At 54.6% G+C, this 17,500-nt stretch overlaps 1 protein-coding gene across 6 annotated transcripts in view; it reads left to right on the top strand.

Moving 5' to 3' along the window:
- The window catches only part of utrn (utrophin), an 88,833-nt gene that overhangs the window by 12,378 nt on the left and 58,955 nt on the right, over positions 1–17,500 (top strand). For all 6 annotated transcript variants that reach the window (XM_081704124.1, XM_081704119.1, XM_081704122.1 and 3 more), the window contains 27 exons: positions 13–90; positions 938–1,030; positions 1,268–1,440; positions 3,042–3,157; positions 3,349–3,506; positions 5,580–5,765; positions 7,358–7,539; positions 7,638–7,788; positions 8,873–8,992; positions 9,396–9,497; positions 9,675–9,782; positions 9,996–10,175; positions 10,325–10,503; positions 10,621–10,723; positions 10,807–10,894; positions 11,059–11,291; positions 11,643–11,817; positions 12,435–12,562; positions 13,533–13,673; positions 13,867–13,980; positions 14,099–14,254; positions 14,390–14,560; positions 14,829–15,008; positions 15,170–15,304; positions 15,549–15,698; positions 15,802–15,963; positions 17,359–17,490. In XM_081704124.1, the coding sequence (XP_081560250.1) occupies positions 13–90; positions 938–1,030; positions 1,268–1,440; positions 3,042–3,157; positions 3,349–3,506; positions 5,580–5,765; positions 7,358–7,539; positions 7,638–7,788; positions 8,873–8,992; positions 9,396–9,497; positions 9,675–9,782; positions 9,996–10,175; positions 10,325–10,503; positions 10,621–10,723; positions 10,807–10,894; positions 11,059–11,291; positions 11,643–11,817; positions 12,435–12,562; positions 13,533–13,673; positions 13,867–13,980; positions 14,099–14,254; positions 14,390–14,560; positions 14,829–15,008; positions 15,170–15,304; positions 15,549–15,698; positions 15,802–15,963; positions 17,359–17,490 (3,894 nt within the window). The remainder of the gene's footprint in view (positions 1–12; positions 91–937; positions 1,031–1,267; positions 1,441–3,041; positions 3,158–3,348; positions 3,507–5,579; positions 5,766–7,357; positions 7,540–7,637; positions 7,789–8,872; positions 8,993–9,395; positions 9,498–9,674; positions 9,783–9,995; positions 10,176–10,324; positions 10,504–10,620; positions 10,724–10,806; positions 10,895–11,058; positions 11,292–11,642; positions 11,818–12,434; positions 12,563–13,532; positions 13,674–13,866; positions 13,981–14,098; positions 14,255–14,389; positions 14,561–14,828; positions 15,009–15,169; positions 15,305–15,548; positions 15,699–15,801; positions 15,964–17,358; positions 17,491–17,500) is intronic.

A 17,500-nucleotide genomic window follows, 5' to 3' on the forward strand; every position in this document is an offset into this window, starting at 1 on the left:
TGTGTCTGCCAGACCAAAGAACGCGGCTCCACCAGAGTCCACGCCCTCAACAATGTCAACAGAGTCCTCCAAGTGTTGCAGCAGAACAATGTAAGCCCCCCCCCCCCCCTCTCTCTCTCTCCCCCCCCCTCTCTCTCTCTCTCTCTCCCCCCCTCTCTCTCTCTCTCTCTCTCTCCCCCCCCCTCTCTCTCTCTCTCTCTCTCTCCCTCTCTCCCCCCCCCCCTCTCTCTCTCTTCTTCTCCTGTGCTGGGGTCAGCTGTTTCTGGGTCTGAATACCGATGCCATTCTGTGTCAGTGGTACTCGGATGCTGGCAGCGTGGCAGAGCGTGTGGTCGGCTCTGACGAGCGCACGGTCTCGCGCTCCCTCCCTCGCTTCCTTCCTGCTGTTTTTGCGTCATGTCCACATCGTGCGGTGCCTGCAGCACCGTGACTCTCGCGCTTCCTCTCGCTGCCACATAACGTGATGGTGCTACAGTGTGTGCACTTAACACGCTTTCGCAGGCCAGGACTGCCTTTTTCAGCACGCGCGCACACACACACACACACACACACACACACACACACACACACACACACACACCTCAATTCGGCAAAAAGCAAAAGCCCAACCTTCCGTTTCTTTCTTTTTCATGATCGTGTGTGTGCACGCGTGCGAAACTCCTCCTGTAGCAGCTGCCAATCATACGCACACAGCAGCTTTCTTAACATGCTGCGGGTAATGGATTAGGCCCCTCCCACTGTAGCCCCGCCCCCAACAGTCACTGACATCCCTCCTCTCCCGCCGTAGCCCCGCCTCCCAGAAGTCCCACGTGGGATGGCTTTCTTGATCCTGGTGCTGAGAGAGTCACGGAGATGCAGGGTGGGAGCAGCACAGCTGTGTTGGAGGGGCGCATTCATAAGTGTTGATAACATTGCGTGTGTGCGTGTGTGTGTGTAGGTGGAGTTGGTCAATATTGGAGGGACAGACATCGTTGATGGAAATCATAAACTCACACTAGGGCTCATATGGAGTATCATCCTACACTGGCAGGTGAGCACACACACTCCTCTGGGAACAGCGTCTCAACGTTGTGCTCACCTGTTTGTCCTCAACTCAACTGGAAGCTCTGGACGCTCCCCACCTCTTGGTGGACACATGACTAAATGGCTTTGTTTGTGTGCATGTGCGTGTTTGGTGTCTCCTTGTTGATCTAAACACACAAGTTCTAGCCTAGAGAAAATATTAGATGCATCGCTGAAATGAACTTGTGTGCGTGCGCGCGCGCAGGTCAAGGACGTCATGAAGGACGTGATGTCCACTCTGCAGCAGACCAACAGTGAGAAGACCCTACTGAGCTGGGTGAGGCACTGCACCCGTAACTATGACAACGTCAACGTGCTGAACTTCACAACCAGCTGGGCAGATGGACTCGCCTTCAATGCCATACTACACCACTTCAGGTAACACACACACTTTATTACTTTTTACTAATATTAATATTTCATAAGGACTGACTATATTCAACATGACGTACAGCTCCTTAGTTCATTAGTTCAAGGCTACAGGAAGCAGCATCTGTACCACCTGCTGCCTACGGTGGCCGGGATGGGACAGTATTTAACCAGCCATCAACTCACTGCAAGTGTATACACACGTGGAAGACAACCAGAGACTAACAATACGGCGACATTTGAAACCCTACATTTTTAATGGCTGCCGTCAACGGTTGGTGATTCATTATTTTTGAGTCTTCTCAGAATAAGTTAGCCACGTGATATTTTAACAAATGACAGCTTTCTTTTGAGGCACAGAGATGGAAAGAATATCCGGCGTGTTTACAGTTCCGGCGAATCTTTCTAGCCTTAGATCAGGCAGGCGTACGTTTAGAGTGCTTAAAGGTGTTGCTGTTTTTCACCTCACAGCTCACCGATTGCCCGTTCCGTGCGTTGGTTCGCTATTGGTTCTCTTCTACGGCGTTGTTCGTCTGAAGTTCAGAAACCTCTTGTGATGCCCTTCGGGATTTTAGTGATCTCTCTCTGCTGTTGGCGGAAGTGAACGTTGGGCATGGCTGCTTTTTAATTTACTGTCTTCGGCATCATTATGTCCTGAAGCAACCTACAAAAGAGCCGCCTGCAGCGCGCCGTTGAGGAAAACGCACGGAGGCAGCCTCCACGCGTCCCTTTGCGCTAGATTTGAGATGACTAACGCAGCCGTAGCGCCACACGTGGACCGTTCCCGTCTTCCTTCCAAGCTGGTTTAAGCTACAGGGGCCCAGTGTGGCACTAGGGGGTTCAACCTGGGCCTTTAAAAACTCTGGAATGTATCTGTAATTTAGGCAGGTTTTGTGACCTAAGAGAGTCAGTTCATCTATAAAAGACCTGAGTTGTTGTATGTTCACTTCAGCGGACAGAATAGATGTGGGCCAGGCTACTGCCTTCTTTAGATGTGGGGAATTAACAACACTAGTACTACTAATACTACTACTAATACTTCTAATACTACTACCACCAATACAATTACTTCTACTACTACGAATACTATAAATATATGAACACACCCACACACACCAGAAAAAAGGCAGGCAGGCGTGCGTGTGTGTGTGTGTGTGTGTGTGTGTGTGTGTGTGTGTGTGTGTGTGTGTGTGTGTGTGTGTGTGTGTGTGTGTGTATGTATGTGTGTGTGTTCGATCTACTGGTGCTCCATTCCTTTGGGAAAGGACATTGAGCTTGCTGATGGGGTCAGAGGTCAGGAGTGTGTTTATATAAATTAGCTATGCTGCTTGTTTGGGTCAACAATGGCCCACATCGATTAGCCAGCAGCGATCTCACTCTCTCACACACACACACACACACACACACACACACACAGTCTATGATCTGTGCTTGCATGCATGCACACAGCTTTTCCCATTCAACAACTCTCCTTCCTCCCCTCTCCTCTCCTCTCTCCTCTCTCCTCTCCTCTCCTCTCCTCTCTCTCCTCTCCTCTCCTCTCCTCTCCTCCTCTCTCCTCCTCTCTCCTCTCTCCTCCTCTCTCCTCTCCTCTCCTCTCCTCTCCCCAGGCCGTATGCGTTTAGCTGGGAGGAGGTACAGACTCTGTCTCCTGTGGAGAGACTGGACCACGCCTTTACCCTCGCCAAGAAGGAGCTGAACATCGACAAACTGCTGGACCCTGAGGGTAGGCCCCGGGCCCCACACACACACACATACGTGCAAGAGAGTTTGTTAGCTCTTTTTCAGCGTAGTAGGTGGAACCGCTTGCAGGTGTTTGGCAATGTTCTGTGATTTTTAAAATGTTCATTATTTACGTATTTAAGTAATATCTAGTTTGCTGACATTTCTTTCTCTTTCTGTCTCCTTCCGTGACAGACGTGGCTGTTCAGCTGCCTGATAAGAAGTCCATCATCATGTATGTGACCTCTCTGTTCGCTGTGCTGCCCCGTGACATCACCATGGACGACATCAGAGAGGTCGAGACGCTGCCCCGGAAGTACAAGATGGAGGACTGTCAGCCGGTCGGCTCGAAGGTATTCTGCTTGGCACGATGCACTTCACCACATGAGTGCTGATCTCAGGCCAGTTTGGAGTTGATCCTGAATCATTTTTTTGGTGCAAAGCGCACCGAATGAGGCCATCCCCTCTCATGTACAGTTTCTGCTGTTACAGCTAGCTGGAGAGAAGCGTGTGTGTGTGTGTGGGGGGGGGGATCTGTATTTCCCAGGGTGCAGTGCATCAGAGGCTGTGAGAGGACTCCGAGGGCCCTCCAGGGCCGTGTGTTTTATAGAAATGGCCTCTGCTGTAAAACCTGAAACCCACCCTCTGCTGTAAAACCCACCCTTCTCTCGCTCTCTCTCTCTCTCTCTCTCGCTCTCTCTCTCTCTCTCTCTCCTTCTCTCTTGTTCTTTTTCATTTTCTTTTCCAGTGGTAAAACTGAGTCATAATTGTCACTCGGTTCGCTCGTGTTGTTCCGCTGCTGTACAGCGCGCGTGCAAACACACACGCGCGCACACACACACACACACGCACACACACACAGCACAGTATGTCTCTGTAACAGAACAGTCATTTGTTTCACCACAGTCTGTTTTCAGCAGTCGTCTAGGACCCGCTGACGCTGGCGTGTTGTGCCTTGAATACGGTTACATGCTCTTGTTCCGCGTCTCTACCCGCCGAGAACACGGCCGCGATTCAAACACGCCTCTTCCTCCACCCCCTCAGGGCTCCGTGCTGGCCAACGCAGCACAAGCAGACAGGACAGTAGAAAGTTCTGGAAGCCGTGGCCATGCTCGGCTGGGAAGGACCGAACACGCCAGTCGGGCGTGTGGCACTCGGCCTGACAGGAAGTGTGGTGCGTGCGTGTGCGCGCGCGCGCGTGTGTGTGTGTGTGTGTGTGTGTGTGTGTGTGTGTGTAGGCTCCTTGGCATTACAGGGGTGGCCACCACCATATGGTTGTGATTTGAGGAGGTTGTGTGTTGCCAAACCACAGCTGTTAGAAGCCAGTGCGTTCAGCCGGGCAACTCCAACCGGTCTCGCACACTAACAGCCACCCACCCACCATGTCTCCCTCACATCTCTTCATTTCTCAATGCTTTGCTCATGCTCTCTTGCACACTCTCTCTCTCTCTTCTTCTCACAAACACACACACACACACACACACACACACAATGCACTGAAAGGACAAAGCTTGTCTGTCCCGTGTGGGCTACTGTTGGAAATGTCAGTGAATATTTGCAATCTGTGACCTTTCCTCCCTGCCGAGGGCATCCTCGGCACATCCGTGCCACCCCGCCCGGGCCTGCTCCCGCCAGTCACGGTTCACACCGAGCCCTTCCGTCCACTCATGGCTTCAGCGCGTCAGCCGCAACCTTTACGCCTCCTTCGGCTCCGGGCTCCCGCCCGAGCCGTGCGTTCTCGTCACAGGCCTTCCCGAAGCCACGCGAGCTTCCAAGGGGCATGGGGTCGCTGCTCTCGGAGCCTCCCTCTCTTCCTTGCCCCGCCCCCTGCCTGCCTGACCTATGAGCTGGCATTAAGGCAGAGTTTCCCAGAATTCTTGGGTGTGGTGCTTTGCTCCTGCTCACTCAGGGCTGAAGAGGAGAGTGTCCCGCCCCACCAGTCCAGATCTTCTAGCAGTAAATACAACGGTATTCATACCATAAGGACAAACACGCTCTTATCACACACACACAAACACACACACACACACACACACACACACACACACACAAACACTCACACTCTTGTGGTGTTTTGGCTTTCTTTTGGCATTTCCAAGCTGGGTGCGCTCTCTCTCTCTTTTTTGAAGCGGACGTGAAGTTTGCTGCACTTTTTTTTTTTTTTTTCGTGCGCCACAGACTCGCACGTCTTAGAAATCTAGGCAGGAACACGATTGGCTGAGGACCGAGGCGCCGAGTTTCATTGGCCCTCAGCTCCGATCCCTGACGAGCGTCCTCGATTTGGCTTCTCGCTCTGCTGTCCCTCCTCTTCACCGCTGCCTTCATCTCCAGGCCTCGGTTCAGCGTGCGCCGCACTCGGTTACGGATCGCGTTCCCGCCATCCGGTCACTCGCGTCCCTTGTAACTTCCTGCCTGCTGCCTCACAGGGATTGGCCGGCGAGGCGGAGAGCGTTCTGTCGGGGGAAAGGGAGCAAGAGATGGATCTGGACTCCTACCAGGTGACCTTGGAGGAGGTGCTCACCTGGCTGCTGTCTGCCGAGGACACCCTGCACCTCCAGGGCGAGGTGTCCGACGACGTGGAGAAGGTGAAGGAGCAGTTCCACATGCATGAGGTACGTACGTACACGCACACCGTGAACGTGTGCTCGCACGCGCGCACACACACACACACACACACACACTGAATGCATGCACACCCACACCGAAAGATCCAAATAATCATATCAAAGGACTTCTTGGTGTATTATGAAGTAAAACGAGTAGGGTCCAGTAACATCGCAGAAACCAGCCAATCACCTCACGCCTGTCAGTTCTACAACAGTCTGCATTTTTTAGACGTGAAGTCTGTCAGGTGAGCGAACGTGATCCGATTTAAATGGATATTTTGCCTCCACCTGTCGTTGCTGTGTCGCTATCCCCCTGCTGGCCGTGTTGGCGTTTAGAAGAGCTGGGGGAGCAGGTGGTGTAGTTCTCCAAAACCAAACACGATACACCCGCAACGGCACGGCATGGATCTGAACAGAGACCTGCGTGTAACGGAGGAGACGTCGCCTTGTAGTCCTCGACTGTAAACACCTCCCGCCTCACGCAAGGAATGCGGAGCCTCCCCCTCACCCCTCCCCAGTCCCCCAGGAGAACACAGCCGAGACATGCAGGGAATGCCCGGAATTCCACGCAGAGGCTCTGGGGCCAAACCCTACTGATAGCGATGGATGGAGAGCGGTGGAGGGGCTGTAGCGGAGCGGTGGTGAGGCGGAGACATGGAGCGCCTGGACGCCCTCCGTCAGTCCCAGCAGCCGTGGTGGGCATCTCCACAGCTCAGCGCCGGCTCCGGCTGCCTCTCCCCGCACCTCATCCATCCCCCACACACCCGGTGATCACCCTCATCTGGTTAACCAGGGTGTTAACGGGCCATCGCTATTAAATCTGTCTGAGAAGACAGCTTTACGATCTCTCTCTCTCGCACTCGCACTCACACACACACACACACACACACACACACACACACAGAGTTCCCCTCTCTCTTTCTCTCCACACACTGCACCACGGTTGGCTGGCCGTCAGACGGCCGCGAGGTTGCCGTGGCTGCTATCGTGACGACCTTTCTCCCTGACGTTCGGGGTGGGGGGGGATCACCCAGAGAGGGTCACCTCAGCATGACTTATTCCAGCTCGGGCCGGCCTTGTGTGTTCGGGGAGACCAGCTGTACACCACACACCCACTTTAGCAGGTGGTATTCGGTATGAAACGCACAGACTCCTGGGACTGGCTCTGAAACATCTCCTGGATATCAAAGCCAGTTTCCAAATACTCAGACTGGCGAGTTGGGTGAGAGTGTAACTGCAGGCCTGGGAGACACCAGAGGCTTCAGAACCAGACCTGCTCAGACCTTCTAAACGCACACCTGGACTGAACCTCTGTCTCCAAGCGTCCCTTAACGTCGGGCGTATCCAGGAGAGCGACGCTGGCTGAGATCCAGCTCACCGGCGTCAGAAAACACAAAGCCAATCAGAACAGCAGAAATCTCCCCCACCAGCAGGGGGCGGAGAACCCGAGGCGGCCAAAACGACCACTGGCCCCACGTTAGGAGACATGTTGACCCCTCTCTGACCTACGTGGTTAGGGTGAACCGAGTGGGAACGGGGGGGGGGGGGTTTATGTCGTTGTGGCATCCCACGCGTGACCCCGCCTCCCCACCCCTCAGGCATTCATGATGGAGCTGACGGCACACCAGAGCAACGTGGGTAACGTTCTGCAGGCGGGAAACCAGCTGATCTCCCAGGGCAACCTGAGTGAGGAGGAAGAGGAGGAGATCCGCGTTCAGATGGGCCTGCTGAACTCGCGGTGGGAGAACCTGCGTGTCGACAGCATGGACCGCCAGGCCAGGTGTGCTCACGCATGCATGCACGCGCGCGCGCTCGCTCGCTCGCTCGCACGCACGCAAGCATGGTCTCACTCCTTTTACTGTCCTGTGCCTTTTTAAGACTCCATGAAGTTCTCATGGACCTCCAGCAACAGCAACTCCAGCAGCTCTCCGATTGGCTAATGGAAACCGAGGGGCGGATCCGAAAAATGGAGACCGAGCCTATTGCGGAAGACATGGAAGGTTACCTGGACCAAATAGAGCAGCACAAGGTGAGGAAGCTCTCCGATTGGTCATTCGTATGGCTGAAGGCGGAGTGGGATATTTTGTCAATTGATTGAGTGGGTCGAGCTCACTCGACACTACGGGAAGCTTGATTGTTGTTTTTCCTCAAGTTTCTATAGCAACACAGTAGTTTAGATGTAGACACAGAGCATCTGTATTGGAAAATGTCTCTTGCGTTTAACAGAATTTCATTGGTTTGTATCAAAGAGCTACTCAGAATGGCTTAAGTGCTGAGCTTGTATCTTCTTTTTTCTCACACACACACACACACACACATGCCAGTGAGACGCTGCCAGCTTGCTAATGCCTCACACCTGCAGGGTTCGGGTACAGCTCCGGGCTTGTGACGCATTGCGTCTTCACACTTGGGCTCCAGCGAGTCCTCTCTGCGACTGTAACGTGTAATGAACATGCATCCCGTTACGCCCCATAGTGTGTGTGTGTGTGTGTGTGTGTGTGTGAGGCCTCGTGTTTTGATGTTTAGTGCGAGGTTCCTGATTCCTGTGGGATAATCTATAATCAGCCTTTCACGCTGTAGAGTGAGTGTGCGCGCGTGCTTTCGTTAATATTAGCTTGTTTCACGTTTTATCCTGGTTGACGCAGCAGAATCCCCTTTCTTTAAAATAACAGCACTAGTTTGATTGACTGTCTTAATGAAAGACGCAGCAAGAGAAAGGAGGGGAGGGGAGATGAGGGGAGGAGAGCTAATGAAGGAAGGGATAGATTATTAAATATCTCAGACGAGCACTTCACCGTCAGTATGGTTTTTAGTAAGCCGGGGATAAGGACACACACACACACACACCATAAGAGCATTATCAGAGACTGTAGGACAGACCCAATTAATTTTCACTATTTAGCACCGTGTACTTATCCAGAGCACACGGGAGGTTGCTGGATCGGGCCCCGCCTCGGCTGGGTTACAGATTCCGGGCCCCTGAGCGAGGCTCCGGTCTAGGTTTGGCTGGCCTGGCAATATCCTAGCTCACACCCGGCGTGGCGGTCCGCAGCGGTGTTCTGTACCTCTGTTCTGCTGTGTGTTGGTAATGGAACCTCTGACCTCTGGCCCAGGTGCTGCAGAACGACCTGGAGGCGGAGCAGGTGAAAGTGAACTCTCTGACCCACATGGTGGTGGTAGTGGATGAGAACAGCAGCGACAGCACCACCGCTGCTCTGGAGGACCAACTGCAGGTAGGCCCGGAGAGCCGCACGCCCCAGGGTCCCCGTGCCCCCTGATTTCCAGCGACCGTTTGTTTGTTTCAACTGGATTTGACTAGGGTTGTGTTTTTGGTTTTTTTTTTAAACACAGAAATAAGTTCAAGCCCAGACTCACTGTGGGTTAATGGGGGTTAATGGCTTCGAGTCACCTGCGGACACGAGCACTTCCTGTTAGTAGTTAAACAACGCCGGCCCATGGCCTTAAAGAGTTTGTGTGTGTGTGTGTGTGTGTGTGTGTGTGTGTGTGTGTGTGTGTGTGCGTGCACGCATTCCTATACTCAGTGGACACTGTAGGAGGCTCTCAGATGTTTTACATCTGCTGTAAAATGTGTTATATAAATGCGTTTGACTTGACTCCTCCTCTCCTCCCCTCCAGTCTCTGGGTGAGCGTTGGGCGGCGGTGTGTCGCTGGACAGAGGAGCGCTGGAGCAAGCTGGAGGAGATCCTCCAGGTGTGGCAGCAGCTCCTGGAAGACCAGGTCGGAACTCATCACACTCGCGCCCCCGTTACACGCCCCGCGAACACACGCACACTCACTATCCTCTGAGCTTGCCCTACGCTTGGTCTCCTCGGTCGGTGTATGTTTAGCTGGTGCGTTGTGTTGCCCGTCATGATTCGTGTGTGTGTGTGTGTGTGTGTGCGTGCGTGCATCCAGAGCCTGTTTGGCGCTTGGCTGGCGGAGAAGGAGCAGGCTCTGAGGGAGGTGCAGGAGTGCAGCTTCACGGAGCCCGGCGAGATCAACAGTCACGTCCGCAGATTAGCGGTGAGATGACGTCACGGCTGGCTAGCCGCTTTAGCACAGGCTGCCAGAGGCCTCGCAGAGAAATCCCGGATTAGCCGCAGCTCATCTTAGACTAGCCTTCCTCCTTTAACTTCAGATTGCCACCCGAGAGTGGCTCATTTTCCCCCCAAACTCAACCCGGCTTAGTCCTGAGCAATCGGTTCGCGCTGACCTTTTGACCTGTGACCTGGGCAGAGTCTGAAGGAGGACATGGCGCAGAAGCGGCGGGTTCTGGGTGCCCTGTCGGAGGCGGGGAACGACGTGGGCCTCCTGCTGAAGAGCGCAACCGCCAGCCGCCGTATCCACAGAGACACAGAGGAGCTGACCCAGCGCTGGGACAACCTGGTGCAGAAACTGGAGGACTGCTCCAATCAGGCAACGGCACACGCCACACGCGTGCACACACGCACACTGGACATGGACCACATGCCCACCGAACACACATACATGTACACACGTATGCACACTACACAAACTTCTTTAGACTTTTCTTTTGAAAAAGATGCCTCCGTCTTTTCGCCAAGGTTGCTCTCGCGGTGACTGTTGCTGGGAAGCCACAGGTGCAGGAGAGGGTCGTCATGGAGACAGTCACCGCAGTGAAGGAGCGGTCTGAGCACACAGTTACCGGCAGAGACCAAGAGATTCCTCTACCAGCCCCTCCAAAGAGACGTCACCTGGACGTGGAGACGGAACTCCGGAAACTGTAAGATCACACACACAGCCCCCATTAAGTGATATAAGTTTTGGTGCTGGTGTGACCTGAGTGTTTAACAGCTCTCTCTGTGTGTGTGTGTGTGTGTGTGTGTGTGTGTGTGTGTAGTGTGGACACTGAGATTCCTGAACTTTTGTCCTGGTTGGCCGCGCGGAAAACAGAAGCCGAGACCACCTCAGAAGACCTGACCCACCTGAAGCGAAAACTACAGGTAAGGAAAAAACTCCCAACTCCCCCTAAGTAGTAAGCCGGAGACAGATGCTGATTGGCACGTTTCTCGTCCAATCCGTCCAGGCCCTGGAGGGAGAGCTGGGAACCAAAGAGCAGCAGGTGACGGAGGTGACCGGTCGAGCTGAAAAGCTAACAGAGCAGCTAGTCCAAGGTAACGGTGCTGAGAAGAGCCGCGCACCAGACGGGCTCTAATGTCTCTTCCTCACTTCATAGCCGCCAGCTGACCTCAAGCGAACTTTAAATGAACAGGAAGTGTTCTAACGGGCCCCACCCTCAATTTTCCTCTCCAACCTGTCCCGCTCCGCTCCCGGGCAGACGGCGTCCCGCCGGGGGAGGTCCTGGCGCGGCTGGGCTCCCTCCGCTCCGAGTGGACAGGCTGTGGGCAGGCGGTCGGGCGCCTGAGGGGGCGTGTCCTGGCCCTGGAGCGTGGTGCCGCCCTCTCGGCCGAGCTGCAGGCGGTGGAGGAGGCCGTGGGCGAGGTGGAGTCGTGGCTGAGGCGCCCGCCCACCGACCGGCCCACCACGCACGCGCTCCGACGCGACTGCCAGGTCAGTGCGCCGGCTCACTCAAAAGTAACTCGGACTATCTATACTTGACCTTTGCACTCAGACAGGATAAACGTGGCATATCTACGTAAACATCTAGGTGAGGATGAACACAGCCCAGATTAGGCTCAGAAAGCAGTTAGACAGGTTCCACAGTTACCGGCAGGAGTGTGTGTCGCCCTCTGCAGCTGCAGAAACCTGACCACAAACGCCCGCAAGCCTTTGGTGTTCATAGGAAGTCCTGTTTGGCACTTGTTATGGATACATGAGTCATCTGGGATCAATCTTTCATGAACATGACAACAAAGCGGTGGGTTTTGTTATTTTGGTTTTGTGTGTGCGTGCGTGCGCCAGGCTCAACAGGCAGCCCTGTTCTCTCTGTGCCCACGGCTGGAGGAGCTGTCTGCTCAGGCGTCATCTCTGAGCGTGGAGACCAGCGCCCCCTGCAGGACACGCGTGGCTGCGCTGGCTGGTCGCCATGCCTCCGCTGCCCAGCGGCTGAAGGGCGTAGAACAGGAGACAGACACGGGTAAACCCAGAACACACACCGACACAGGGAAGAGATCGGTTACCTGTTGCGTAATTCAGGAGTGAGCGCGCGCGAGGTTAAACACGCGTGTTCTGAGCAGTTGCGTTCACTTTCAATTCACTATACGCAGATTGGATGTATATGTGGGTTATAAAGGTGGACGTGCACGTGTGTGGTTAGGCACGTGCACAGTTCTAAACGTATGTGTGCACTTGTAAACGTGGATGTGCACGTGTGCGCGTTTGTATACCGGGTTTATAAACGGGTTTACACACATGCCTGAATAATGTGACAGGAAAATGATTGGTGCAGCAGTCCTGGGGTGGACTGAGTGTAAGACAAGACACAGTGACCCTGCTGGCACCAAAGACTGTGTGTGTGTGTGTGAGTGTGTGTGAGTGTGAGTGTGTGTGAGTGTGAGTGTGTGTGTGTGTGTGTGTGTGTGTGTGTGTGTGTGTGTGTGTGTGTGTGTGAGAGAGAAACAAATCCAATTTATGTAAGTGAGAACCTATTCAGTTTGACATTCCCAAATGACCTGTGCTCTCAAAAATCCAACATTTAGGTTTTTTTTAACCTTCACACTGTATTTCTTTAATTTACCCCCCCTTCTCCATCAGCTCTGAGGAAGCTCCAGCAGGATGAGGAGTGCGCTGGGGTTCGGGCTGAGCTCCAGGCCCGACTCTCCACCCTCATGGCGGGCGTGTCCGACCTCCCCTCGGCCGAGGAGGCGGTGGGCGGAGCTCAGGTCAGTGCGTGCGGTCGCCCGGCGCCGCGGCTCCATCTCCACCGAAGTCTGCTGACGGGATTGTGCGAGAGTCATTCATAATTAATAGTGGCTTTGTTTCCTTGTTCCGCTGAGTGCTCTCCCGTCGCCTCGGTAATGGAACGACGGCAGGAAAAGGGGAAGAGAAGCGAAAGTTAGTAAAATAAGGAAGTAAAGGAGAGGAAGCGAGTCTTTTTCAGCCTCTCTCTCTCTCTCTCTCTGAGTGTGCAGAAAGAGCACCCGCGTTTTAACTGAGCTCTCTGCACGCTCTGGTGCCGTGTGGACTAGCGCGTGACTCCACTAAAGCACGACTGAGCTGCACAGTGCACGCTTGCACGGTGGGCTGACCGGCGTGTCGGCGGTCCGCTGTGCCCGACTGCAGGCCCTGTTCTGCACGGCCTGGTCTGGGAATTCCACACTCGGCTCTAATTTTGGAGCTCCACACAGATTCCGGCCACAAAGTGCTCTTGTGAAAAGTGCACCAAGTAACCATGCCGTCCGAGGAATCTGGCCTGGGCCCTGGAATAAAGCGAAAACCACGCTGGATGTTTGGGGCAGTGGTAGCTCAGTGGTTAAGGTACTTGACTTGTAATCAGAAGGTTGCTGGTTCACTGCCAGATTTCCACTGTTGGGCCCTGAGCAAGGCCCTTAACCCTCAATTGCTCAAGTTGTATTCAGTCATAATGAAGTCGCTTTGGATAAAAGCCATAAATGTAAACTTAAATGTGTTTTGAGGAATTCCTGTGCTGCCATCTGCTGGTTTGTACATTTTACTGCACTTTGGAAGTTGTGTGTAACACGTGTCCGTGATAAATCATTTTGCATGTTTGAAAACTGTGGAGGGTGAGGTGTTTTTTAGTTTTGGCCAGTTTAGGTTTAGGTTCTGCCCAATGTCGAAAGGAAGCAGTTTTGCCCATGTGCTGATGGGTAATGTGGTTCTTTGGCTCTGCAGGCCCTGTGCGCGGAGATGGCACGACAGCGGCAGGCCGTGTCGGACCCTGCCCAACTGCAGCTCTGGGACCAGCTCTTCACCACAGCCACAGACCAGCTTGGCATGCTGCAGTGCATTGTGGGTAGCCTGAAGGACACACAGGTAAGCCTTCCCCTTTTACGTTGGTAACCGCAAAAATGCGGGCCTGGCTGGGTAGACGGGGTCGTTGCTATGGAGTGCTGCCCTTCGTCCGGCCGCTCGGGCCGGGTCGCAGAGATGCTCCAGGAGGTGGGGGGGGGGGGCGTAGTCAAAGACGTAAAATGTTTATGCGGTGATCGTGCGTGGCGGCGTACAGGTCCGGGCTGAGGAGGTGACTCGCTGGCTGGATGCCGTGGATGAGCTGCTGTCGCGAGACTCCAGGGCCCTCGAAGACGCTGGCAAGCTACAAGAGGAGCTTAACCAGTACAAGGTGGGAGTTCGAATCCTTCAAAAAGGCCCAGTAAACGTTTATTCGAGAGCTTACAGGGCACCAGAGCGAGTGCGATACGACCGTGAGGTTTTTCTGCCCCCCCCCCCCCTGCATTCAGGAGTGTGTAAGTGGGATGGAGGCTGTGGAGTCCTCTCTCAAGCAGATGGGGGAAAGCGTGTGCGCGGTTCAGCAGAGTGCAGTGCCAGGCCTGGCCACCTGGGGGCAGCAGGAGCAGGAAGAGAAGCAGAAACGTTGGGACGCGCTCAGCAAACAGGTGAGGATACGGCGGCCCGGGACGGCAGGGCCTTCATCCCGGCCCGCGCAGGCGTGGGGGAAGGGCGCTGTGCCGGGCGCGAAGGTGGAAGGCGCGATTTCAAGTGCGCTCCCGTTTGTGTGTGTGTGTGCGCAGCTGCTACAGCGGTGTGAGCAGCTGACCGAGAGCCAGGAGAGGATGCTGAACCTGAGGAAGGACCTGGCCGAGATGTGCGAGTGGATGACGCAGGTGGACGAGGAGTTCCTCATGAGGGACTTCGAGTACAAGAGCCCCGAGGAGCTGGACGAGGCCCTGCAGGAGATGAAGGTACCCGGGGGCCGAGCCGCGGGACGGAGCTCAGGGGGCCGGTAGAAGGTTCGGCCTGGGGGGGCTGCCGACGCGTGATGACGTGCGCTAATAAACGTGCAGCGTATCCCCCAAGAATGACCTGGAAAGGCCTTCTGAACCGCAGAGTAACAAGAACCGTGGTACAAGTTACAGGAAGCTATTGCATAAATTATTGCTACATCCTCATTGCTTTGAATCTGGTGTGTGTGTGTGTGTGTGTGTGTGTGTGTGTGTGTGTGTGTGTTAGAGGGCTAAAGAGGACGTGCTACAGAAGGAGGTGCGGGTGAAAATTCTGAAGGACAATATTAATGTGTTGTTGAGCAAAGCGCCCCCTGGTGGTCAGGATCTGAGTGGTGAGCTGACGAGAGTGCTAAAGAACTACCACAAACTCTGTGATCGCTTCAAGAGCAAGTGCCACACACTGGAGGTACTGTGCGCGTGCACACACACACACACACACACAGGTATGGTTTTGTTCATATTGTGGTCAGACTGTAAGTAATTGTAGCTGAACAGTCGCTCCACGCTTTGGGAGGTGTGGTCACGCTGTAGTCCCCGTAGTTTAACTCCTGTGGCTCCGCACCGTAGGAGGTGTGGTCATGCTGGATGGAGCTCCTGCAGTATCTGGACGTGGAGTCCGGCTGGCTCAACAGCGTGGAGGAGAACCTGCTGGCCACCGAGGTGCTGCCGCAAAGCGCCGACGCTACCAGCCAAGCCCTGGAGGTACGCCGTCCTTAGGGCTGTTCCCTGACACACTACAAGGGGCAGGATTTGGGGATTCCCTTTGATTTGAAAACCAATGGAAAATGGCTTTTTTTTCCTGAGTCGTTAATACACATGTCGAGCCATGACAGTCTTTTTTTTAAAAAAGATTTCTGGTGAGCTGGTGCATGGATACCATTTCAAGTCAAATGTCCCCACTGGTCTGCTCGTCTCCTTCTCTGTGGTACCCCTGCTGACCTCTCAGTCTCTGGAGTCCATCCTGCGTCACCCTGGCGATAACAGGACGCAGATCCGGGAGCTGGGCCAGACTCTCATTGACGGGGGCGTCCTGGACGAGCTGATCAGTGAGAAGCTGGAGAACTTCAACTCTCGCTACCAAGAGCTCAGCCAGCAGGTGGTGTGGGGGTGTGTGTGTGGGGGTGTGTGTGCGTGCCTGCGTGCGTGTGCGTTTGCTTACATGCACGCGTGTGTGTGTGTGTGTGTGTGTGTGTGTGCAGGCGCTAGCGCGTCAGTTGTCTCTGGAGCAGCAGTTGTCCTCCCAGCGTGAGGCAGAGAAGACGGTCCTCACACTGCAGGACTCTCTCAGTCAGCTGGACCACACCCTCACCGCCTACCTGACAGACCATGTCGACGCCTTCCAGCTCCCGCAGGAGGCACAGGTACACACACACACACACACACACACACACACACACACTCTCACACACACGCGCACACACACACACACTCTCTCTCTCTCACTCACACACACACACACACACACACTCTCACACACACTCTCTCTCTCTCACTCACACACACACACACACACACACACACACACACACACTCTCACACACGCGCGCACACACACACACACTCACACACACACACACACACACTCTCACACACACACTCTCACACACACACACACACACACACACACACTCTCACACACACGTGCACACACACACACACGTGCACACACACACTCACACACACGTGCACACACACACACACACGTGCACACACACACACTCTCTCTCTCTCTCTCACACACACACACGCGCACACACACACACACTCACACACACACTCTCACACACACGCGCACACACACACACACTCTCACACACACACTCTCACACACACACACACACACACACACACACTCTCACACACACGTGCGCACACACACACACGTGCACACACACACTCACACACACGTGCACACACACACACACACAGGCACACACACACTCTCTCTCTCTCTCTCACACACACACACACACACACACACACACTCTCACACACACACACACACACACACTCTCACACACACACACACACACACACACACACACACACACTCTCTCACACACACACACACACATTCTCGCACACACACACTCTTGCGCACACACACACACACACATTCTCGCACACACACACTCTTGCACACACACACTCTCGCACACACACACTCTCACACACACTATCACACACTCGCACACTCTCACACACGCGCACGCACACACACTCTCACACACGCGCACGCACACAGGTACACGCACACATACACACATGCGCACACACAGGTACACTCACATACACACGCACACATACACACGCGCACACACAGGTACTCACACACACACGCACACGCGCGCATACACAGGTACACTCACGCGCACACACACACACGCGCGCATGCACACGCGCGCACGCACACTCACACGCGCTCACACACACGCACGCACAAAGGTACACACACACACAGGTACACTCACGCTCGCGCACACAGGTACACTCACGCGTGCGTGCACACACACACACACACACACACACACACACACACGCACACTCACACGCGCTCACACACACGCACGCACAAAGGTACACACACACACAGGTACACTCACGCTCGCGCACACAGGTACACACACGCGCGCACACATTGTTGTTCTCTGACTGATCACTCAGTTCTTACTTCACCAAGTGACCCTAACTCCCTTTATACCATTTGCATACTTGACCTTTGAACCCGTCCTTCACCTCCCAACTTTGGCCTCCAGGCAATCCAGGCTGAGCTTGCGGCCCATGAGGCCTCCCTGGAGGACCTGCGCAGGAGGCTGGCGGCCGGCGCGCCTGCTACCGCCCCCGACGGCAAACTGGCCAGCGGAGGCCCCACGCTGGACCAGCTGCAGGTCAGATCTG

Source organism: Electrophorus electricus, chromosome 21 (assembly GCF_041902795.1).
Source record: "Electrophorus electricus isolate QZ-2024a chromosome 21, ASM4190279v1, whole genome shotgun sequence".
Classification (NCBI taxonomy): Eukaryota; Metazoa; Chordata; class Actinopteri; order Gymnotiformes; family Gymnotidae; genus Electrophorus; species Electrophorus electricus.